This window comes from Panthera onca, chromosome E1 (genome assembly GCF_046562875.1).
Source record: "Panthera onca isolate mPanOnc1 chromosome E1, mPanOnc1 haplotype 2, whole genome shotgun sequence".
In the NCBI taxonomy this organism is placed as follows: domain Eukaryota; kingdom Metazoa; phylum Chordata; class Mammalia; order Carnivora; family Felidae; genus Panthera; species Panthera onca.
This window is the reverse complement of record NC_138352.1, coordinates 53,702,233-53,728,223: the sequence shown is the minus strand read 5'-3', so window position 1 is coordinate 53,728,223 and position 25,991 is coordinate 53,702,233. Positions and strand designations below refer to the sequence as shown.

General features: G+C 36.4%; 1 protein-coding gene across 3 annotated transcripts in view; it reads right to left on the bottom strand.

The window, feature by feature from the left end:
- Nucleotides 1-25,991, bottom strand: part of SKAP1 (src kinase associated phosphoprotein 1) — a 278,423-nt gene that overhangs the window by 240,678 nt on the left and 11,754 nt on the right. For all 3 annotated transcript variants that reach the window (XM_060646296.3, XM_060646295.3, XM_060646294.3), the window contains exon 2: nt 5,504-5,609. In XM_060646296.3, coding sequence (XP_060502279.1) covers nt 5,504-5,609 — 106 coding nt within the window. The remainder of the gene's footprint in view (nt 1-5,503; nt 5,610-25,991) is intronic.

The window sequence follows — 25,991 nt, the reverse complement described above, 5'->3', positions numbered from 1 at the left end:
CTATAAGCCGAGGAAATAGTGCAGGGCTGGGATAAAAGACTAGCTCCAGATAAAATGAGACTTAAAATCAAGGGAAGATGAAGACAGTGATTTTATACAAATGATCTTTTCACACAATGTATGAATTAAGAGACTCCATTTATAGACAAATATACAAGCTTCCTGTATTAAAAAAAACAGACACAGGATTTTCTGAGACCTTTCAAGACAAATCCATATTAAGTAGACAATAGGAATGTGCCCAAGCGATAATGATAGCTGTAATTCCATCAGGAATAAAGCAAATTTCAGCGACCTCACTGTATGGCTAAGGAGTAGTGCTCAGCTTATTACTCTAATGAGTTAGTCCAATCTAAAGGGTGCAAGTTCAGTTACTTGCCTGCCTCCTAGGTCACATTTCAAAATTCCTTTCACAATAGAACACGTTATTCTGTTTAAAGAGAGCAGTACTCAGAATTTTTATTAAAACTTTTGGAAGGAACAAATTTATTCATCCATGCTTTTGAAAAAACCCACCTATTACTTAGCATGAAAAAATACTAAAATATTATTATATATCAGAGTTACTTATGTAAAAATACTTATTTTATAGGATGCCCAAAGGGAGAAGAAGTTTCTGCCCACTACTATCACAATAGCCCAGTGTAAAAGAAACAAAAAATGGATCAATTTAATCTTGGAGCTGGTACCAAACCCAAGATATCCTCACAAGTGAAAGAATACATAGGATTATCATCATCATAACATCAAAAGGCAAGTTATACACTTCAAGCCTGCTTGGGAAGAGCAGAAGGCTTGCTAGGAAAGAACACATACTGAGATGATTTTCCCTTCCAGGTTAAGCCAAGAGACCAGAAGTGGGTAATGTTATCAGTCTCACCTGCAGAGCATTTCAGACTCAAAGAACAATAAATATAACCCCTCACTGCCACATAAGTATATTCCCCCAAATCTTTTAACACAGTCGTGAAATCTCAACATACACTCACTGAATAACAGAACACTAGTATACAGGAATTTGGCATATAAACGATCAGTTGAGAGCCCTGAAGTTTTGGCGGGGTTTTGTTTCTTTCTTAGTTTAAGGATGGGAGGCAGGGATGGGACTAGAAAAGGAAAAAATAAATTATCAACCTTCGAGATGTGGTCAAATTATTGCTATGACTTTTGAACCTTTTTTAGAGCTATTGAAACTTAGATGGATGGTACAATTATTTCCTACTCTTTCTTTTCTCTGAGTTGGCACTGCAACTCCAGTGTAAGTAGCAAAATGAAACATCAGAAAGATGTTGTGAGCAAATACCTAAACTTGTGTAAACAAGCAACACAAATGTATTAATTAATATAACAGCACGTTACACCTTAGTTCTCTTTAAGCATGCTTCATTTGAATGTGTTTTCTTTTGGGGTGTTTAAGCTCATTAACCAGCACTTAAGAAGAGTGAAACCCTCTATGTAATTAATGGTAATAGTATTTACGGTATACTATTTTGAAACTTTTAACTCCCAAGAGTTGTATCAGACTAACTTTTTGTCTCTCCTCCTATAAAACAAAGGCCATCCGATGATAATCTTAAACTAAATCCTACTTTATAGTTAAATCCACGGTAAACCAAAAAGAAACACTTGAAGTTCTCAAAGAAACTGGAATTGTTATTATGATATTCATATTAATGTATCATGTTTCATGCAGAGCTGTACTAGCCACCCACAATGAAACATGTTCAAGATACTCTGCCAGCCTATGCATTAAATGTCCTGGGTTTTGTGGCTTTTTTGCCGTAATCCTGTTACAGAAAGTTATTTCTTGATTTCTTTCCATTTCAATATGCTATAAATCTACCTGTCTCTCTTTGGAACTCCTTTAAGTTTCACAGAAGGAAACAATACTCCAAGTTTGTTTCCATTGGCTCCGGCCTTCACTTCCAACAGTGAGCATAAATGGTTGTTCCAAAACAGGCCATCAAGAGAGAATATGTATGTCCCTACCTCAGTAATAAAAATATTCTACTTTCTTCATTCCTTCCCCCACTCTCAATGTATCCTTGCTGTCAGATGGCCTCCCCTGAATGAAACTTTTAAGAAATGCTCGACTGTTTCGGCAAATGCATGAGACTGCCATCCAGCTTCTACGTGCAGATCGTCTGCTTCATTCCAGGTGTCCCACATCTGGCGCGGATCCTGCAGTGACCAGCGTAATAAAACAGGAGGAGCCTGTGCCTGGCTTTCATCCTAATCATACTCTAAAGAGCTCAGTGAAAACTTGGACTCAGAATGTGAAAGCTGTTAGATTTTAGGGAGAAGGTTTAAATGAGGCAGTTGGAAGAAGAGCAATGAATATCACAGCTCAGGACACGGAATACCACACAAGGGCTCCACTTCTTTGAAAGCACCCATTTTTTCATTTTGTCTTACATGGCATACATGATCCTTCATTGGTAATACATGTAAGCCAAAAAAACTAGTATGCAGATGGAGATACAGAGACGATTTTTGTTTGTTTTTTAAAATATTTTTTAAATGTTTATTTATTTTTGAGAGAGAGAGAGAGAGAGAGAGAGAGAGAGACCGAGTGTGAGCAGGGGAGGGGCAGAGAGAGAGAGGGAGACACAGAATCCAAAGCAGGCTCCAGGCTCTGAGCTGTCAGCACAAAACCTGGTGCAGGGCTCAAACCCACGAACTGCAAGATCACGACCCGAGCTGAGGTCAGACGCTTAACTGACTGAGCCACTCAGACATGCCTTGTTTGTCTGTTTTTAAGTCTGTGAGGAAAGAGAATGGCCAAGCCACTGGTTCTGGAAAACAGATGAGCACTTTCAGGACACCCACGACTCTGGACACAGCTATCATTTCCTGGGGTCAGTCGGGCTAGACAACAGAAAGGTAGCAAACGGCACATTATAACAGCTGTGACAGTCAGACACTGGGACTTACAGTAATTCCATAGTCATGGCAAACACCACTGAATTCTGAGTCACCCTAAAAATTAGGGCCAGCCCTCTAAAGTTTACCAAGAATCAGAGCCAGTGCTCTTTTCACTCCTCTCTACCCTTCTCATTCTCACGCAGCTCAACTTGAGGAAAGAATTAGAGAAACCGAACCAAGAAAATAACAATAGAATGGAAAGGTGTGTGTGTGTGTGTGTGTGTGTGTGTGTGTGTGTGTGTGAAATATATGTGTGTGTGTATATATACATACAGTATTTATATCCATCTAGTGGCTTTCTCAGATTACCTTGAGATTTTTTTACCCACCTTCAAGCCCTGAAGTGTCAGATCATAGTTTTAGATAGGTTCCTGTCCCTCAAAATGTACCAAACCCTAAAATATAATTGGCTTAATATGATTAAAGATACAATGTTAGAAGCAACTTTCAGTGATTCTTTCCACGTTACATGTCCACTTACCATATACATTTAACTCTCAAGTTTTATGATTTCCAAATTTCTTTTCACACCTGGCTTTTTGTCATGAGATACAGTACCACACAACAAGAGTAAATGTAGCTGGGATTGTACAAGCTTTCGGTATCCGTACAAATAGTGTATGATGGGGACCAGCCGTCAATAGGACTGTAGAAGCAATATGGCTGAAGAAGAGTGTTCAGTAAAACAAGGGTTACATTAAGGGGATGATGATTGAATGGGTGGATGTAAGGCAATTTCAAACAGCTTGCCAAAGGAAAGCCTCATTTTTCCATTTTCTGGTACAATATCTAATTTCTGGCTCCTCATTTCCTCCATGATCTGATAATTATGAAATTCTAAATAAAGTGTCATCTTTCTTGCAACAAATCAATGAACAGAAAGCTCCCATCAGATGTTTCCTAAAGCTCCTGCTGATTGTTTCCTGAACATCTATCCCACAAACCGCACAGCAAGCTCTTGGAGAACAAGGAACCCTCTCGACCCCGTACCAAAGACAGCTTCTGTGAGTGTGCATTGGTGTATGTGTATGTGTGTGCATTTAAAAAGAGGACTAAGAAGTAATAAGCAATTGATAATAATGAGTGACCACAAAATCACCTTTTACTACCAATTTCAGATTGAAGTTTAGCCCTTTCCAAACGCTGTGGTACAAATATGGAAAAGGAAAATTCCTCCTCGTTGTATATTTGTCCATACAGATACAGTAACATTCTTTTTTTTTTTTTTGCATTCCTTATCACAAATTTATACCAATAGCACCATCAATACACAATTATGTTCTGGGCATCCGTCTCCCTATAATACAATTTGAAGTAATGCCACCTTCATTCCTTATGCAAAGCTTATAATACTCCTGTAAATACAAAGGTCAACTTGTGAAAATTAGAAAAAAAATTCTATGGGTTACTAACTAAACCTTCAGATACACAGGTAAGCCTAAACTTATCTACTAATAAAGTAACATTATGGAGAAACTTGTTTTAAACACTCTTCCAGCCTACCAAAAATTACAGATATTCTCACTTTTGCAAAAAGCTCCCATCTTCTGCATTCTGTTTGTTTCAATTATTCAGGGCAACCCAGGCTGATAATTACACAGTCCCCAGTTGCTGAGTAAAAGTGATGCTTAATTAGCCAGCAGGAAAGATCGATTAAGATCCAGCAGGGCATCTTGTGAGGTTCTCTCACATTTCTGGAGGGAATAGATTCTGGCTGTGCCCTTCCAAAGGATAAAATTCCCTGCTTCTAAGGAGTTTCAGTGAGCTTTAAAAGTAGATGCTAAGATCAGTCAGGCACACAAATTAAATCCCAGTCATAACCCTACAGATGTTCTCCCTTTTCTAAGAGTACTTAGTTCAAACATTCTGAACCATATTGCCATTGGGTTGAGAAAAGCTTAAAATAATATTCAACTTATCCCCCAAATCTCTTTCAGTTACCACATTTCAAGCAAAAGATGGCCAGGAAATACACTGTAAAAGAAAAATTTTATTCTTTCTCCCCCAAGCAAATGTATGTATGTATCTGTCAGACGCTCACATTCTAAAAGGCACAAATTAGGTCAGGACCTCTCATTTTAAAAAGTCAATGACCATGATACTCTAAACCAGTCTGAGACTAAAACATTCCAATATGGCCAAAGAATCAACTGGTAAGTCTGGTTTAAGTTTTCTATTAAGGAAGGAGATGTGGAAGTAAAATCAGAACCAAAAATCACAACAAAAATTATGTCATACCGCCTAACATCTTCCCTTTAGTAACTTGGACAGGCATAAATGTTTAGTTTTTCACACATTTGGCCAAAGTATTCAATAAAGATGAACACAACAGTCTACAGCTAAAGGCAGATTCTTTATCTTAAGGTACATAATTATAAAAATATTTTTATTTTGGTATACTAACTACACTAATCATGCCTGCCTACCTCCAATTCAATTCAGTAAATATTTAGTAAGCCTCTATCAAGTATAAAGAACTATGATAAGTACATCTTACCTCTTTAATGTATAAGTAGATTTTAGTGGTTATAAACTGTGTAAAAGCTGACAAAGAAAAATGGAACCAGTTTATACAAACCTAGTTTTGATTTGCTGGAAGCCCCTTAGTATATGGTCTCTGTGGTCCCTTGCAGTAGCACTGAGGTTCTCATTCCGCAAACCTTCTGCCAAGAACTCCTCAGCATCTAAAAGAAATGGAAAGTTGATCAACAGAAAAGAAGAAGTAATAAGGGAGAATAGGAAAATCTGAAGGATTAAGAAATGGGTATTCTTTTCTCTTCAAAAACTTTAAAGTTGCAAAGCAATGTGAGTGCACTTACTACCACCAAACCATACACTTAGTAATGGTTCAAACAGTACGTTTTATGTTATGTAAATTTTACCTGAATAGAAAATAAATAAAACTTTATGTATGCCTATAAGTGATGCCTTCTGATAATCCAAGACCTTGCTATAAAGTTGGAATGTTAATACATATGTTAAGCACAAAAAATAACTATTTTCTAAGAAACATGTAAATATTAATTGTCTCTGATAGCAGAGGATGGACGGTCAATTTCATAAACCTATAAGTATCATAAACCAGTAATAGAAGGTCATAGGCCAACAGAAATGAGAAAGAAATACCAATAAATACAGCTGAAATAAAAAATAGAGTGGAACTACAAAATCAGGAACAAAAGGACAGGCACTCAAAGAAGAAAAATTGATTAGCAAAAGCATTATCAATGAAAATGACAATCTAACCAAGTGAAGGAACTCACATGGAAAGAAAAATGTGTCCAAGAGAAGGAAACTGCAATTAATGTGAACATACATTATAAAATAGGGACATGATAGGGATGCCTGGGTGGCTCAGTCAGTTCAGCATCGACTTCGGCTCAGGTCATGATCTCATAGTTCTTGAGTTCTAGCCCTGCATTGGGCTCTGTGCTGACAGCTGGGAGCCTGGAGCCTGCTTTGGATTCTGTGTCTCCCTCTGTCTCTGCCCCTCCCCAACTTGCACTCTGTCTCTCGCTCTCAAGAATAAACATTAACGGGGTGCCTGGGTGGCTTGGTCGGTTAAGCATCTGACTTCGGCTCAGGTCATGATCTCACGGTCTGTGAGTTCCAGCCCCACGTTGGGCTCTGTGCTGACCGCTCAGAGCCTGGAGCCTGTTTCAGATTCTGTGTCTCCCCCTCTCTCTGCCCCTCCCCTGTTCATGCTCTGTCTCTCTCTGTCTCAAAAATAAATAAACGTTAAAAAAAAAAAATTAAAAAAAAAAAGAATAAACATTAACTAAATTAAATAAACAAAATAAAACAAGGACATGATAGAAATATATAGCATGAAACAAATCATATTATGTTGAAAGAAATATATAGCATGAAACAAATCATGTTATGTTGAAAGAAATGGGGGGGCATCTAGATATCTTCAAAGATAAAATACATTGATAATGATTACAATTGTCAGAAATACTAGCTACATACTTAGTATGCAGAAAAGGGTTATTACCCCTAAAATATATATAAATAACACAGTCAAAATTTTCCACATTAAAAAACAGTGCCTGCAATATAAAACTATGTCATATACACTATAAAAATAATGTTATGAATTTATACAGTTGGGTTACATAAGCATGCTTAAAAATTTGTTTTATATTCACACCATTCAACAACACCAAAGCAAAACAAAACAATCTTAGATAGCCCTCACCAGTACTTTTGATGAGGTATAAAGTTCTGGAAATTAAAAGTTTCACAGTAGACCGCCACCAACTTCCAGGGTTTGCACCACATCTATTGCATGTGTCATTTATGGGTTCTTTTAAAGTTCTCTGAAGGCTAAAGAATGAGGAAATGGGAAGTTGAATTAAAAGATAAAAATAAATGCTACCCAAAATTCAATGAATGTAATACACCTACTAATATGGACAAGGACACATGATCATCTCAATAGAAACAGAAAAAAGCATTTGGCAAAAATTCAAGATAAAAAATACTCAACAAACCAGAATAGAAGGAAACTTTCTCGGCCTGATAAAGAGCAGCTACAAAAAACTCCACAGCTAACATCATACTTCATATCAAAGACTGATGTTTTCCCCCTGTTCCGAAGATCAGAAACAAAATAAGAATGTTCTGTTCTCACCACATATACTCAAAATTGTACTGTTGCTAGCCAGGGCAATTGCACAAGAAAATGAAATTAAAATAGTCCAGATTAGAAAGGAAGAAGTGAAACTATCTCTACTTGCAGATTACATATTCTTGTGTATAGAAAACCCTAAGGAATCCACTAAAAAAAGCTATTAGAACTAATAAATTCAGTAAGTTTGCAGGAAACAAGATTAATGTACAAAAGCAATTGTCTTTCTGTAGAGTCGCAATGAACAAACCAAAAATGAAATTAGAAAAATTCCACTTAAGATAGCATAAAACAGAATTAAACACTTAGAAATGAATTTAACAAAAGTAACACAAGACTTAAACTCTTAAAATTGCAAAAAAAACTGTTAAAAGAAATTAAAGATCTAAATAAATGGAAAGACATCCATGTTCAGAGATGGAAAGACTTACTATTGTTAAAACGGCAATATTCCTCAAATTGATCTGAAGATTTAATGCAATCCCTATAAAAATCTTGGTTGGATTTTTTGCAGAAATTGATAAGCTACTCCTAAAATTCATGTGAAAGTTCATGGAATCCAGAATAGCCAAAACAATTTTGAAAACGAAGAACAATTTGGACAATTCACATTTTCTGATTTCAAAACTTACTATAAAGTTACAACAATCCAGACAATACAGTAGCAGCAGAAAGGCAGACACATAAATCAAAGGAATAAAATGAAAACTTCACAAATAGGCCTTCACATTTATAGTCAATAAATTTTTGACAAGGATGCTAAGACAATTCAATAGGAAAAAAATTTTTTTTCAACAAATAGTGCTGGAACTACTGAATATCCATATGTAAAAACCCGAAGTTGGATCCCTACCTCAAACAATATACAAAAATGAATGCAAAATGGATCAAAGACCTAAATGTAAAATGTAAAACTATAAAGCTCTTAGAAGAAAACAAGCATAAATCCTTGTGACCTTGGATTAGGTAATATTTCCAAAATTAGGTAAGTGTCTTAGATGTGATGCCAAAAGAATAAGCAACAAAATAAAAAATAAATTGGACATCAAAAATTAAAAATCACTGTGCTTCAAAGGATGTCATCAAGAAAGCAAAGAGACAACCCACAGAACAGGAGAAAATTTTTGCAAATCATATAGCTGACAAGAGACTTCTATGTAGAATATATAGAGAATTCTTACAACTCAATAATAAAAAGACAAACAATTCAATTTTTTTATTTTATTCTTTTATTTAAATTCAAGTTAATTAACATATAGTGTAGTATTGGTTTCAGGAGTAGAATTCAGTTCATCACTTACATACAACACCCAGTGCTCATCACAAGTACGCTCCTTGATACACATCACCCATCTGGCCCATTCCTCACTCACCACCCCTCCAGCAACCCTCAGTTTGTTCTCTGGATTTCAGAGACTCTTGTGGTTTCTCTCTCTCTGTTTTTATTTTATTTTTCCTTCCCTTCATCTATGTTCATCTGCTTTGTTTCTTAACACTTCAATTTTAAAATGAGCAAAGGAGATGAACAGAGATTTACTCCCCCCAAAAATATACAAATGGCCAATGAGCACATGAAAAAATGCTCAACATCAACTGTCATCAGGGAAATGCAAATCAAAACCACAAGGAGATACCACTTCACACTCACTAGGATGGCTGTAGTCAAAAGATGGACAAAAATGAATGTTGTCAAAGATGCAGAAAAATTGAGACCCTCATATATTGCTGTTGGCAATGTAAAATGGCGTTGCTGCTATGTAAAACAGTCTTGCAGTTTCTCAAAAGGCTAAACAGAGAGTTACCAAAAGACCTAGCCATTCCACTACTAGATATATACCCAAGAGAAATGAAAACAAATGCTCATAACAGCATTATTCTTACTAGTCAGTACGTATGTGGAAACAACCCAAATGTCTATCAACTGATGAATGTGTTATATCTATACAGTGGAATACTATTCAGCAATAAAAAAGAAAAATGAAATGAAATGCCACATGCTACAATATGGGTGAATCTCCAAAACTATTATAGTAAGTGAAAGAAACTAGTCACAAGGACCACATATTGTATAAATCAATTCACATGAAATACACAGAACAGGCAAATCTATGGAAACAGATTAGTGGATGCCTACAACTGCAGGAGGGAGGGGAATTGGGGAGTGATGGCTCAGGGGTTTAAGTCTTCATTCGGGATGATGAAAATGTTCTAAAATTTGTGGTAATAATGGCACAACTCTGTGGATATACTAAAAGCCACTGAATTGTACACTTAAAGTGTAGGGTAGGTTGCATGGTATATGAACTGCATATCATCTCAATGAAGCTGTTAAAAAATTAAATAGATAAATAAATAACAACATCTACAGATATCCTTCTCAACTTTCAAAACTGGAGGAAAATGAAAACATCCCTCAAGGACCCAGACAGAAAAAATAAGTTTCTTACAAAACAACAGAGTCAGAATGTCCTCTCCACAAAATAAACATCAGAAGATGAAAGTTTTACAGAGTTTTAAAGGAAAAATTCTGTGTTCAAGAATTCTAAACATAGCCAAGATGTTGGTTATAAGAAGGAGACCAGAAAAACATTTTCAAACAGTTGTGGCTCTCAACGTCTACCACCTACATTCTTTTCCTGAAGAAAATCTTTTCAACGATACACTCTGAACGGCCAAAAGACACACGAAAAGATATTCAACCATTTACAACACCATTTACAATGATGGAACTAGAATGTGTTTTGCTAAGTGAAATAAGTCAGTCAGAGAAAGATAAATACCATATGATTTCACTCATGTGGAATTTAAGAAACAAAACAGATGAACATATGGGAAGCGGGGGTAAGAGAGGGAAACAAACCACAAGAAACTCTTAATGATAGAGAACAAAATGAGGGTTGATGGAGGGAGGTGAGTGGGGAGATGGGCTAGATGGGGGATGGGTATTAAGGAGGGCATGTGTTGTGATGAGCACTGGGTGCTTGTATGTAAGTGATGAATCACTGAATTATATTCCTGAAACCAATATGGCACCGTATGTTAACTCAAATTTGAATATAAAAAAATAAATAAAACATCAGCTATATATGTAATTTGAAATTTCCTAGTAGCCTCATTTCAAAAAGTACCAAAAAAAGATGGAATTAGTTTTAGTGATGTTTACTTATTTTTTCCAATCCAACAGATCCAAAATATTATCATTTCAATACATTGTCAATATAAAAATTTTTGTTGAGGTGTTTTATCTTTTTTGTAGTAAATTTTCAAAACCTCGTGTGTATTTTATACTTGACAACACATATCAGTTCAGACTAGTCACATTTCAAATGTTCAATAGCCATAAGTGGAGAGCAGCTACTGCTTTGGATAGTACAGATATAGAGGATTTAAATAATATAATTAATAAGGTAGATGTTAGGAGTGAACTAAACTCTGCAACCTAAGAATAGAATATATTCTAAAAACTACCCTCAACCTAAAAATAGAATTTACAACTGACAAAAAATTTATAAAGTTGATTAAACACTGGATTACAAAGGAAACATCAATAGTTTCTTTAAAACTCAAAATTAGAAAGATCTTGTTTTATGACCACAATGAAATAAAACCAAAACTTAAATCAAAAAGAGTAAACAGGGGCATCTGGATGGCTCAGTTGGTTAAGCCTCCAACACTTGATTTCAGCTCAGGTCATGATCTCACCATTGGTGAGATGGGGCCCTGGGCCTGGCTGTGTGCTGACAGCGCAGAGCCTCCTTGGGATTCTCTCTCTTCCTGTTTCTCTGCTCCTCCCTTGCTCTCTCTCTCTATCAAAATAAATAAACATTAAAAGAAAGAGTAAACAAACCCTGCCACACCTAGACATTGAAAACACACTCCTACTTATGTTATGGATCAGAAAGGAAACTCAAAACTACAATTACAACCTACTGAGAAAGTAGCCTGGATAAAACATTATAAGATATAACCAGTGTTGTATTGAGTGACAAATTCATAGACTTAAATATCTCCAGTATTAAATAAGAGAGAATGAAAATTAATACAGTAAGCACCAAACTCAAGAAATCAGAAAAGAGCAATAAAACAAGTCTATGGCAAATAGGAAGAAGGAAACAATAAAGATAAAAGCAGAATTAATAAATCAGAACAGTGGCTGTCGTAACAGTGCTCTCTGGAGTCATAAGCCTCTGATAAGGAAGAGAAAAAGCAGGGGCAGGTCAAGTGAGCGAGACTCTGGGAAATCCCCTCCTTTCCCCTCACTCCCCTTTGTCTGAATCACAAGCACTTGGCTTTTATCTATTTATACACTGTGATTTCACATAATACTTTAACTTTGAAAAGGGTTCCATTGCACAACTTAATGGTTAAAAAAGCACTGACCTTAAAACAGTGGGAAAAAAATGTGTAAATGCTAAATGAGTGTTAACAGCTGGGAATTTTCAGAGGTGAGGGGGAAATCCAATAAGCTAATAAACCATCAGCAAAGGTAATCAAGGAAAAAGGAAAGAAAGCACAAATATACAGAAATGAAGCAGAATAAAAGGAAGCAACAACAAATACATGAATTTTAATAAGTATGAAATATTTCATAAAGCTGGTGAGATTTCAAGTTATTTTAATGTGATTTTATGTATTCTGCATTTTGTGATATTATCTCTCTCTCCCCTTTGAGAGGTTCTTTTCTTTTTTTTTTTTTTTTAACATTTAATTATTTTTGAGACAGAGAGAGACAGAGCATGAACTGGGGAGGGTCAGAGAAAGAGGGAGACATAGAATCTGAAACAGGCTCCAGGCTCTGAGCGGTCAGCACAGAGCCCAACGCGGGGCTTGAACTCACGGACCACGAGATCATGACCTGAGCCGAAGTCGGCCGCTTAACCGACTGAGCCACCCAGGCGCCCCTGAGAGGTTATTTTCAAAAGTAAGATGCTATGCAAACAAAATAAAATGTCATGCAAATAAATTTGAAAACCTCAGTGAAACAGTTTCTGAGAAAAAAATAAATTTCTAAAACTGAATTGAGAATGGAAAACCTGAATCTGGAACATGCTAATAACCAGGGAAAAAGAAGAAATGTTGGTCAAATTGTTAAAAAAAAAAAAAAAAAATTCAGATTCATACAGTTGTATAAATGTCTTTCAAAGTTTTAATAAATCATTCCCGTACTACATGAACTGTCCCAGTGCACAGAACAAAATGCTTCTTTTTTTTTTTAAATGTTTATTTATTTCTGAGACAGAGAGAGACAGACAGCATGAGCGGGGGAGGGGCAGAGAGAGGGTGAGACACAGAATCCAAAGCAGGTTCCAGGCTCTGAGTTGTCAGCCCAGAGCCCGACGCGGGGCTCGAACCCACAAACTGTGAGATCATGACCTGAGCCGAAGTCAGACGCTCAACCGACTGAGCCACCCAGGTGCCCCAACATAATGCTTCTTTAATTATTTGTTATAAGCCAGCATAATCCCAGTTCTAAAAGAGCATAAAAAGGAATCAGTTTAAAGTTAATGTAAATACAAAAATCCTAAATGAAGTACTAGTAAGTCAAACTTAGCAGTACATTAAAAGAATAATATAAAGTTTATCCTGGGAATATAACGATGTTTGAATATTATTGATGTGTTTCATACTTATTTAGTATGTTAAAGAAGAGATCTATACAAGCAGGTTGATAAATGGCAAAAACCTCACCTCATGATATTTATTATCTATTTGTGACAAAACTGTATTTTTAAATTTTTTTTATTGAAATTCTAGTTAGCTAACATAAATGACAAAACTGTATTTAGTAGAAGTAAAAAAATACCTTCTTAGCCTAAGAAATATATATATCACAAACCATCATCATATTTATGCCTAAAAAACTAAAATCATTATTATTAAAGAAGAAGATTGGTTTGGGGCACCTGGGTGACTCAGTCGGTTAAGCAGCTGACTTCAGCTCAGGTCATGATCTCGTGGTTCACGAGTTTGAGCCTCGAATCAGGCTCTGTGCTGACAGCTCAGAGCCTGGAGCCAGCTTCGGATTCTGTGTCTCCCTCTCTCTCTGCCCCTGCCCCACTTATGGTCCCTCTCTCTCTCTTTCTCTCTCAAACATAAATAAACATTAAAAAAAAAAAAAAAGAGCAAGATTGGTTTGCCAACTACTCCCACTATTAATTAACACTGTTCTGGAGGTTCTAGACAAAAAGAAGCCTAAGGAGGAAAAATAAAATTGTCATTATGCAGATATTATAATCAAATATATACAAACTTAAAACTCTGAACTTGAAAACTTTTAGAACTTGTAAGAATTTGGTAGGGTAGCCAGAAGATAAATATTTTAAAAATCATTAGCTTGCTGGGTAATAGCACAATAACTTGTGTTGGACTGACTTTTGCAAAGATAAGAATTATCAACAAAATATTTAAAAACAACCATTTTAAGGCACCAAACAGTACCCAAAGGCAGGCAGAAACTGGCAGGAATTTGACTGTTGAAAGAAAGGAACTGCAGAATGAGACTTGCATTTTTACAGCTTTTCCTCTAAGGGTACACCCAACCCGTGTGGGATGGAGTAACTGAGGAATACCCTCAGGCAAAGCTTAATGGAAGGTGGGACAACATCAAATGCCAATACATACATATATTCAGTGTCCCAGAAGAGCAGAAAGAAATGGGTAAACAAACAAACAAACAAACAAAAACCACAGAAGAAATAATAGCTGAAAATTTTCAATTTTGGTAAAAAGTATTAATTTATAGGTTCAAGAAGCTCAGTGCACATCAAATAAGATAAATATAAAGAAAACTAAATGTAGGCATATTATAGTCATACTGCAGAAAACCAAAGATAAAGAGAAAAATTTCAAAGAAGGCAGAGAAAATGACCCATTACATATAGGAGAATAAGGATAGGAATAAAAGTGACTGTTCATCAAAAATAATAGAGGCCAGAAGACACTAGAATGACATCTTGAAAGTGCTGAGAAGAAAAAGAAAAAAATAAAAACAAAAAAACCTGTCAACCCAGAATTCTATATACAGTGACAACAGTCATCAAAATGTGAAGGCAAAATAAAGACATTTTTCAGATAAATAAAAATGGAGAACATTTTTTGCTAGGAAGCCTGCACTAAAAGAAATCTAAAGGAAATTCATCAAGCTGCACCAGTGGGAAACTCAGATCAAAAGGGGCACCAAAGTGCTAAGTATGTGGGTATATATAAAACATTATCACTTTTTTTCTCTTCTTAATTTCTTCAAAAGACAGCTGGCAAGTTAAACCACAGATAAACACTGCATTTTGTTATTTATAACATATGTATGTGTAAAATATATGGCAACAACAGAGGATGGGGGAGGCAGGTAAATGAAACCAGTTTATTGGCACAATATTAACCTAAGCAGACTGTGACAAATTAAGGATATTGTAATCACTGGAGTAAATCTAACAAACAAAATAAAACAAAGAGGTACAGTTTTTAGAAATAGAGAAATTAAAGTGGAATACTAAAAAGCATTTGATTACTTTTTAACAAGGCAAGTGTAACTAAAAAATGTGACAATTGGAAAACATATAGTAAATGGTAGACTCTAAACCCATTCATAACGATAATTATATTAGATATAAATGAACTAGGGCCGCCTGGGTGGCTCAGTTGGTTAAGTGGCCGACTTCGGCTCAGGTCATGATCTCGCGGTCCGTGAGTTCGGCCCCGCGTCGGGCTCTGTGCTGACAGCTCAGAGCCTGGAGCCTGTTTCAGATTCTGTGTCTCCCTCTCTCTGACCCTCCCCGTTCATGCTCTGTCTCTCTCTGTCTCAAAAATAAAGAAACGTTTAAAAAAAATCATTTAAAAAAAATAGATATAAATGAACTAAACACTCCAATTAAAAAGCAGAGGGGTGCCTGGGTGGCTCAGTCGGTTAAGTGTCCAACTTCGGCTCAGGTCATGATCTCACGGTTTGTGAGTTCAAGCCTCTCATTGGGCTCTGTGCTGACAGCTCAGAGCCTGGAGCCTGCTTTGGATTCTGTGTCTCCCTTTTTCTCTGCCCAATCCCCACTTCCTCTCTGTCTCTCTCTGTCTCTCAAAAATAAATAAACACTTGAAAATTTTTTTTAAAAAAAGCAGAGTACGTGGTAATCAAAAAGAATGAAATCTTGCCATTTGCAACTACATGGGTGGAACTTTAGGGTATTATGCTAAGTGAAATTAGTCAGAGAAAGACAAATATCATATGACTTCACTCATATGAGGACTTTAAGACACAGAACAGATGAATACAATGGAAGGGGAGCAAAAATAATATAAAAACAGGGAGGGGGACAAAACATAAGAGACTCTTAAATATGGAGAACAAACAGAGGGTTACTGGAGGGATTGTGGGAAGGGGGAGGGGGTAAATGGTTAAGAGGCATTAAGGAACCTACTCCTGAAATCATTGTTGCACTATATGCTAACTAACTTGGATGTAAATTAAAAAAATAAAATAAATTAAATTAAATAAAATAAATAAACCTAAAAAATTTTCAAAAAGCAGAGTACGTTTGACTGAATAAGAATGCAAGACAATTACATGCTATCTACAAGGAACACACTTTAAATATAAACACACAGGCTGAAAATAAAAGAATGGAAGTGATATAGAAGCAAACAGCAAGCATAAAGAAGTTAGAATGGCTATATTAATGTAAGACAAAGGAGACTTCAAGACAGGGAGTATTACCAGAAATAAAGAGGGATATTTCATTATGATAAAAAGGGCCAAGTCATAAGGAAGATAGAATCATAGATGTGTATGCACATAACAAGAGCTACAAAATACCTGAAGCAAATTCTGACCAAATTAAAGAGAGGAAAAGACATGTCTACAATCATAGTTGGGGATTTTACCAGCCTCCTTCAGAAACTAATAGAACAACTAGAAGAATAATCACTAAGGAGATAGAGGACCTGACCAACACCATCAGTCACTTTGACCTAATTGACATCCATAGAATGATCTATTCAACAACTGCAGAATATACATTTTTTTTAATGCACATGGTGTGTTCAGCAAAATATACCTATTCTAGGCCATAAAATAAGTCTTCATAAATGCCCAAAGTCTAAAACCTTATAGAATATGTTCCCTGACCACAAAAGAATTTAGAAATTAGTAACAATAAGATATCTAAAAAGATAGATATCAACAGTTTTAGATATCTATCTAAAAAGATAGATTTCAACAGTTAGAAATAAAATAAACCAAGGAAGAAATAGTATTCTTTGAATAAAACGAATATTTCAAACAGAATGACTATAAAATACAACATACTTAAATTTATGGGATTTATAGATTCCTGTAGTTAAGGGAAATGTACAGTTTTAAATGTTCGTGTTAGAGAAGAAGAAAATTTTAAAATCAATGATCTAAGTCTTCACCTTAAAAAACTAGAAAAATATAAGTAAATTAAACCCCAAGTAGAAAAAAGAAAATAATAAAGATAAGGGTAGAAATCAATTTAAAAAGCAGAATAAACATTAGTTGGTTCTTTCTAATGACCAATAAATTTGATAAACCCCTAACAGGTTTATCAAGATCCATTAAAGGAAAGAAAAAAACCCCACAAATTACCAATATCAGGAATGAAGAAAGGGATATTATTAAAAACCTCACAGAAGTTAAAAGAATACTAAGGGAATATTATCAACATCTTGTCGCCAATAAATTTGACAACTTACATTAAACCGACAAACTCCTTGAGAAGCACAATTTAACAAAATGTGCAAGATGAAATACAAAATCCAAATAGCCCTATATCTATAAAAGAAATTGAATGCGTAGTTAAAAAAAAACAACAACAAACTTTCCAGAAAGGTTAGGCCCAGATGATTTCACAAGTGATTTCTACCAAACATTTAAGCTAGAAAGAATACCAATCTTACACAAACTCTTAGAGAAAACAGAGTAGTGTGAGCACCTTCTAATTCATTTTATGAAGCCAGCATAACTCTGATACCAAAACTTGATAAAGATATTAAGAGAAGAAAAATTACAGATCAGTGTATAATACATTTGACCTTCAGTTTGGAAGCTAAGGCTAATCACAGTGAATGTGATCTGAACACACTACTCAGCACTGAATGGGAAAGAGAATTTAAAAGGTCCCTCAGTATATCACCTCCCTTATGTAACCAAGCTTACCACTCTATCTGATGGGCTTTCTGTTAAGTATCAATCATTTTAAAACAAAATCTTTTCTAATATAAATATCATATCACACCACATCAGAAGACATCGGGTTTCCTATGAGGTAGATACTACTGTCCCATTTTCTGGATGAGAAAACAAAGGTTAAAAAAACTTGCTTCCAGGTGACACACCTAACAAAGATATGAACTCAAGCAGTCTGGTTCCAGAGCCTGAGCTCTTAATCACTACCCTGTGCTGCTCCTCCAAATACATTAATCCAGTAACATAATTATAGGTAAATAAATTATGGTGTGTCATATTTGAATACTATGCAACCATTAAAGTATCCAGACAGATTGAGAGAGGAAAAGAAAAAAGAGATATTTCTCAGACTTTAGAAAATAAACACAAACATATTTTACCTTTCCCTCTAATAAAAAAGGTATTGCTGCTCATTGTAGAAAATTTGGAAAATACAGAAATTGATATAAGGAAGAAAATTGCAGTTACTTGCAATTCCACCATTCTTTAAGTTTTTATTCTCTGCTAACATGACCTTTTAATCTTCATTTACAAAAATAAGATAACAAATGTCCTGAGGTTGTTACACTCAACTTTGGTTATTGGTTGGGATGCCTGGGTGGCTCAGTTGGCTAAGCCTCTGACTTTGGCTCAGGTCATGACCTCACGGTTCGTGAGTTCAAGTCCCCCATTGGGCTCTGTGCTGACAGCTCAGAGCCTGGAGCTGCTTCAGATTCTGTGTGTGTCTCTCTCTCTCTGTCCCTCCCCTGCTTGTGCTCTGTCTCTGTCTCTCTCTCAAAAATAAATAAACATTAAAAAAAGAAAAATAACGATAACAACTAAAAAAATGAACTTTAAAAAGAAAAAAAACCATTGGTTATTGGTTATATCATAGATCCACATAATTAAATATTATATAGCCATCTAAACATAATATTCACGATGAAATTTTAAGAAATTCAGAAAATTCTCATAGTGTACTTTTAACACAATAGTGAAGAAGAAAAAGGAGGAGGAGGAGGAGGAGAAAGAGGAAGAAATTGGAAGACTGACTTTACTCAACTTCAAGACTTGCTATAATGTTGCAGTGATCAAGACAGAGTGGTATTGTTGAAAGATTGGACACACAGATCAATGAAACACAACAGAGAGTCTAGGGATAGGCCCACACAGAGTCAACTGATTTTTGACAAAGGAGTAAAGGCAATTCAACGGAGAGGGAATAGTCTTTAACAAATGGTGCTGGAACAATTGGACATCCATTCACCAAATTTTTTTTGAAAAGACACAGATCTTTACACCTTTCACAAAAATTAACTCAAAGTGGATCACAGACCTAAGCGTAAAACATAAAACTATAAAACTTTAGAAGATAACATAAGAAAAAATGTAGGTGACCTTGTTTTTGGCAATAAGCTTTTAGCTACAACACCAAAAGCATGATCCATGGAAGAAATAATTGGTAAGTTAGACTTCATTAAAATGGAAAATTTCTGCTCTGCAAAGACAATAGGAGAATGAAAAGACAAGACACAGACTGATAGAAAATCTTTGCAAAACATACAACTGATAAAGGACTGGTAACTAAAATACACAAAGAATTCTTAAAACTCAACAATGAGAAAATTAAAAATCCAATTTGAAAATGGACAAAAGATCTGAGCAGATACCTCACCAGAGATGATATACAGAAGATTAAAAACCATATGAATAGATGCTCAGCGTTATGTGTCACTAAGGAATTGCAAATTAAAACAATAAGAAATCACTACATGTCTATTAGAACAGCAGTATTTACCCAATTGAACTGAAAATGTATGCCCATACAAAAACCTGTACATGGATGTTTACAGCAGTTTAATTCATAATTGCCAAAACTTGGAAGCAACCAAGATGTCTGTCTGTAGGTGAATGGATAAATAAACATCCAGACAATGGAATGCTATTCAGGACTAACAAGCAATGAGCTATCAAGCCATGAAAAGATATGGGGAAATCTTAAGTGCATATTACTAAGTGGAAGAGGCCAATCTGAAAAGGCTACATATTGTGTAATTCCAATTATATGACATTCTGGAAAAGGCAATACTATAGAGACAGTAAAAAGATCAGTGGTTGGCAAGGGGTCCAACAGGAGTGGGGAAGGGGTGAATAGGTGAAGCTCAGAGGATTTTGGGGGCAGTGAAACCAGACTATATGATACATTATGCATTTGTCAAAACCTGTAGAACTTTACAACACAGAGTGAGCCTTAATGTCTACAAATTAAAAAAACAAAAACAAAAACAACCAACATTTAGGAGGTTGGGGGATCTCAGGAAAGAATGCAGATTGTAGCAACATAATCTCACTGTATTACCAATAATGGGGGGAAACCTCACTGAAGGGGATGGGGGAAAAGGTACTGACCTAAGTAACTTTGGAAATAAGTGGAGTTTATAAGACTAAAGGCAAAAGAAACTGCACATAAATACTGGTCTTCAGTCAATGAAACTGGGAAACTGGTCTTTTGTTTCCCAAAGGTGTATAGGTTAATGATTCTTATATTGCTATATGTGTATATTCTGATCAAACAATAAATGGATGATGAATGGTTGGAACCAGGTTTCTCCCTGTTGGAATGGAAAGGAGAAGAGCAGGTATGAAGAATAGCAAGGAGAGGAGTGTAGAATGAATTAGAATTGAAGACATTGTAAAAACTCATGTCTAATTTTATATAGATACAGATGGTTACACAGAGGATTTTTTATAGATATATGTGTATATGGGATTATTATAAACACATGTGTTTCTTTGCTCTGTCAACGGAGAGGCCCTAAAAGAAACATCCCAGTACCGATGAGCTCACCCAGAACCCAGATCTTGGTTTCTAATACCAATTTTCAATAAAAAGGAAAAAATCTCCTTGGAGAAATGGCTGATTCTAGAACTGGGGCAGGAGATATACAAGATGAGCCTGGAGTATGTTGTAGTGCCAGAAAGTAAGAATATGCCCCGAACACACACTCACACACACACAATGATCATATCAAAAAAGTCACAGAAGCCACGTAAAAGAGGTCCCAATGGCCAAAGCTGGAACAATTTGAGCAATAAAATAAGTAATATTGGATTACAATTCAAAGTATAAAATAAGTATTCTTCATTAGTCCATACGTTTAAACAAGTAACTCAATAAATTAATAAATGGGAATGAAGAGACAAATCTCCAGTGCAGATGCATTCTAAATAATTTATGTAGATACTTCACTTTAAAGAAGGGGGAACAGGGGCGCCTGGGTGGCGCAGTCGGTTAAGCGTCCGACTTCAGCCAGGTCACGATCTTGCGGTCCGTGAGTTTGAGCCCCGCGTCAGGCTCTGGGCTGATGGCTCGGAGCCTGGAGCCTGTTTCCGATTCTGTGTCTCCCTCTCTCTCTGCCCCTGCCCCGTTCATGCTCTGTCTCTCTCTGTCCCAAAAATAAATAAAAAACGTTGAAAAAAAAATAAAAAAATAAAGAAGGGGGAACATATGGGGTGCCTGGGTGGCTCAGTCGGTTAAACGCTTGACTCTTGATTTCAGCTCAAGAGTTATGACCTCATGGTTCGTGGGTTCGTGCCCCAAGGCAGGCTTTTCATTGCCAGTGTGGAGCCTGCTTGAGGTTCCCTCTCCCTCTTTCTCTGCCCCTCCCCTGCTCTCACTCTGTCTCTCCCTCTCTCAAAATAAATAAACGTAAAAAAAAATTGTTTAAGAAGAGGGAACATAAACTGCCACCCCTTAAGTGTAGGCTTCACATACAGACTTCCTTCTAAAGAATGCAGTACTGAAAGGCGGAATAAAGAGTAACTTTACAGTAAAGAAACAGACAAACATTGCATCAACCAGGTGATCAAGGTCAATACCAACAGTCATGAATCATCTTAATATTACATACCCTCAACATGTGATAAGAATGGCACTTTACCACTGTGATATTCCTCACCAAAATTCATAGCCCTAGTCTAGTCATGAGAAAAACATCAAATTCTAATGTAGGCACATTCTACAGTACAACTGACCAGTGCTCCTCAAAACCTTCAAGGTCATCAAAAACAAGGAAAATTTGAGAAATTGTGACAGCCAAAAGGAATGTAAGGAAACTAAATTAAGTAAGGTATCATCGATAGGATCCTGGGACAGAAAAAAGGATATTAGGTAAAAACTAAGGGAAAGAGAATACACTATGAACTTTAGTTAATAACATATCTGTGTTGGTTCATGAACAGTAACAAATGTTATCATACTAACGTTAAATGTTCATAATAAGGGAAACTGGGAAGAAGGGGAAATAGAACAGTGTACTACTGCTCCATTTTTCTGTGAATCTAAAACTGTTCTAAAAATAAGAAGTCTATTAATTTTCAAAAAGCAGTGTACAGTATAATTTTAACATTTTGAAAAAAAAAAAAAGGAGGGAGGACTGTAGACGTACTTGTACGTCTATCTTCGTTTCAGTTGGTGGTGATGTGCTGAGCTGGTTCATAGTTGTAAGCAGGGAAGGAGGCCACCTGGGCAGATAGAAAGTCGGGAATGAAGAGGAATCCTGTGAGAGAGGGGTGGTCACAGTGTATACTTTATTCCCACAGATTATAAATGTATACAGTTGGCCCTTGAACAACCTGAGTGTGAACTGACCAGTCCACTTAGATGCAGATTTTTTTTTATAAATACAGTACAGTGTTGTAAATGTATTTTCTCTTCCTTATGATTTCTTTATAACATTTTCTTTTCTCCAGCTTACTTTATTGTTTTCTTTAATGTTTATTTATTTTTGAGAGAGAGAGCGTGAGCAGGGGAGAGCCAGAGAAAGAGGGAGGCACAGAATCTGAAGCAGGCTCCAGGCTCTGAGCTGTCAGCACAGAGCCTGACAGGGGGCTGGAACCCATGAACCGTGAGATCATGACCTGAGCTGACATCGGACGCTTAAATGACTGAGCCACCCAGCTGCCCCGCCAGTTTACTTTAAGAATACAGTGTATGGTGCATATAACATATAAAATATGTGTCAATTGACTGTTTATGTTATTGGTAAGGCTCTGCTCAATGGTAGGCTACTAGTAGTTAACTTTTGGGGAAGTCAAAAGCTATATGAGGATTTTCAACTGTAGGGTTGGGGGGGGGAGGGGGGAGGAGGCAGCAGCCCTAACCCACACGTTCAAGGATCAACTATATAGTATTTTGTACTTCTACCCTCCTTACTGTACTCTTGTAAGTAAAGTATCCTATGTAATTGTATTTCTATATACTAAAAGTGTTAAAAGAACATCAACAGGATATAATTACCCCCCAATGATATTAAGAAAAGCTTGCCATTTTTGTTACGAGCTTACTTTTTCAAATTACTTTTTTGCAAAGCTTCCTTTCCAAATGTTAATTCACGTGCAAGTGTCATCTCCTCAGGAATAAAATAACACAAAGACAATCTCTGCTGTCTGTCTCATCTGCTTTTTAAAAATCAGATCTAAAATTACACCCACAACTTAGTAGATAAACAAGTGTATAAACAAGAAAAATATAAATAAAAGCGGGGCACCTGGGTGGCTCAGTTGGTTGAGCGGCCGACTTTAGCTCAGGCCATGATCTCATAGGGGGTTCATGAGCTCGAGCCCCACATTGGGCTCACTGCTGTCAGCACAGAGCCCACTTCGGATTCTCTGTCCCCCTCTCTCTTTGCCCTTCCCCAGCTCGCACTCTCTCTCTCTCAAAAATAAATAAAACATTTGAAAGAAAAAATGAGTTAAAAGCAAGGGCTATAAGGGCTGTGTGACAGATTATATATCCAGTATTATACACACTTGCCTACTCATTTTATGAAGCTAGCATAACCCTGACATCACAACGTGATAAAGATATTAAGGAAACAAAAATTACAGATCAATATATAATATATTTATCTTCCAATTTAGATGATGCCACTTACAGTGATTACGACCAGAAGGTGCCTGCACAACCCTGATCAGAAACACACTCCTCACCACTGAACAGGAAAGAGATTTTAAAAGGTCTCTCAACATATCAGCTCCTATATTTAACCCAGCTCACCAAGCTAACTATAGGTTTTCTGTTAAGCAATCAACCTTTTACAAACAAGTCTTCTAACATAAACATCACATCCTGCCACAACAGGATGCCTTAGGATCCTGCAATTGCATAACCCATTGTGGAAAACACCACTGTGTAAGAACACTCTTGAGGCACCTCTGACCCTGCAGCTCTCACTGTGTATAATACTCAACGTTACAGGCTCTGCACATCGTTACCTTCAACTGGTAAGTGAGCAAGACGAACCACATGGTGTAAATGTCTTCACATCAAAGAGAAAAGACAAAATGAGAAACATACCATCAACAATGCCACTTTTTTTCTACACATCTTCATTCTTCAACAAATATTTGTTGAGTGCTTAATACATGCCAAGTGCTGGAAAAAGTGAATTAGATCTAAACTCTATCATAAGAGTATACAGTCTAGCAGAGAATACAGACTTAAATAGGCAATTAGAATAAACTGTGATATGAGTTAATTGTGATAATATGAAAAGGAAGGGAGGCCACAACGCCATGGTATAGGCACCTCATCTAGAGAGGGCAGTGAGTCAGGGGAGACCTCTTAGAGAACTGATCTTTTATCTGAAATTCCCAAATTAGCAGGCTAAGTATGTATGTTGTGTGTGGGAGAAGGTAGGGAGTTGGTGAAACTAGGAAAAGAATGGCACAAGCATGGGAATATCATGTACTAAGGTCCTGAGGTGACAGATCTCAGCTCAGCTGGAGAGACTGAAAGAGTCTCAACTTAGCAGAAGGTTAGAGGTGAGAGGGACAATGGTGAAAGATTACTCTGGAAGGAAGGCTTATAGTAGCATATGGTATTTCGTACTAAAAGTAATATACAGTGATTTTAAGTCCCATATTTAAAAGGTAAACTCAGCTCTGGCAAAGCTGTATCTGCATTTCATAATTCATAGATGCTCTAAAACAGACTCCCTCAGCTTCTAGGCAGCTTATTTGGACATCTATTCCAGCAAGTCAGAGTAGGAAAAGAAGACAGAAGGATAAGGGAACAGAAGGTATGTGGAACACTGTAGAAGTAATATGATCATCATACCCCTGCAGGATCTAAGGCCAGCTGAAAAGACTCTTGGCAGGATGTGTCCAAGATCACTAGGTTTTGTAGACTGGTGCAAGTTTCTGACATTTTCCCAAATACCTGACCTTGTCCATTTACTCTTTCGTTTATTTTGAGGACGATGATATCTTATGGGTCACATTTACTACTAAGATACTTGGGTATTCTTTTTCCTTTTAGGATTTTAAAAAAGTTTATTTATTTATTTTGAGAGAGAGAGAGAGAGACAGAGTATCGCAAACAGGTTCTGCACTGTCAGTGAGTGAGGAACCCGATATGGGGCTTGAACCCACGTACCTTGAGATCATGACCTGAGCCGAAATCAAGAGTCAGGCGCTTACCCGAATGAGCCACCTACGTGACCCTGGGTATTCTTTACATTAAATTAAATATCACAACTATTCCTTTAAATTATATATTCCTATTTTACAGAAGAAACCAGCCTGGGTGCTAATCCAGCTTCTACAAAGTCTCATTGACAGCTTCTGGTAGAAAGAAACCAAAATTTCTGATTCCCTATCACAGGTACACTGAAGATATCAGACCGTTAAGATTTCTGCAGTCACTCTTAAATGTCACACTGAAATTCAATCTTTAAAACTTCAGTGTTTGATTTTTCCTACCCCAATCAATAATGGAAGTCTTCAAGGAAATCTTGTCTATTTTCATACCAATTAAATAAAAGTATAATAGAAGGGGATAATTACTTTCAGTTTGTTTAAAACTTGTTTTAAACCTTGCATTACATTTTTATCTGGCAATTAATTGTAATCCTTAAGGCATATATTTTTTGCCTTCTGTTAAGAGGTAAACTTATTGGCAAGGCTACAATCATACCCACCAGCTTTGTTTTGGCTTGCAGGAAGTTGTCAGCATACAACAGAGAAATTATCAGCATGTTCTGGTTGTGGTTTGCTTCAACCTGCTGATTGTTTCTGCCCCATGACCCAAGAATTGTGGTGTTTATATTTTTAATTCTCTTTCTACCTCCTGGAGGGGGGGAAATGACAATACCTGTATACTCACAGCACAGAGAGAACAAAAACCAGAACCTAAAACACAGCGAGTACTTTAGATTAAGTTTTAGCTAGTGGCCAAACTAAAATTCTAGGATTAAC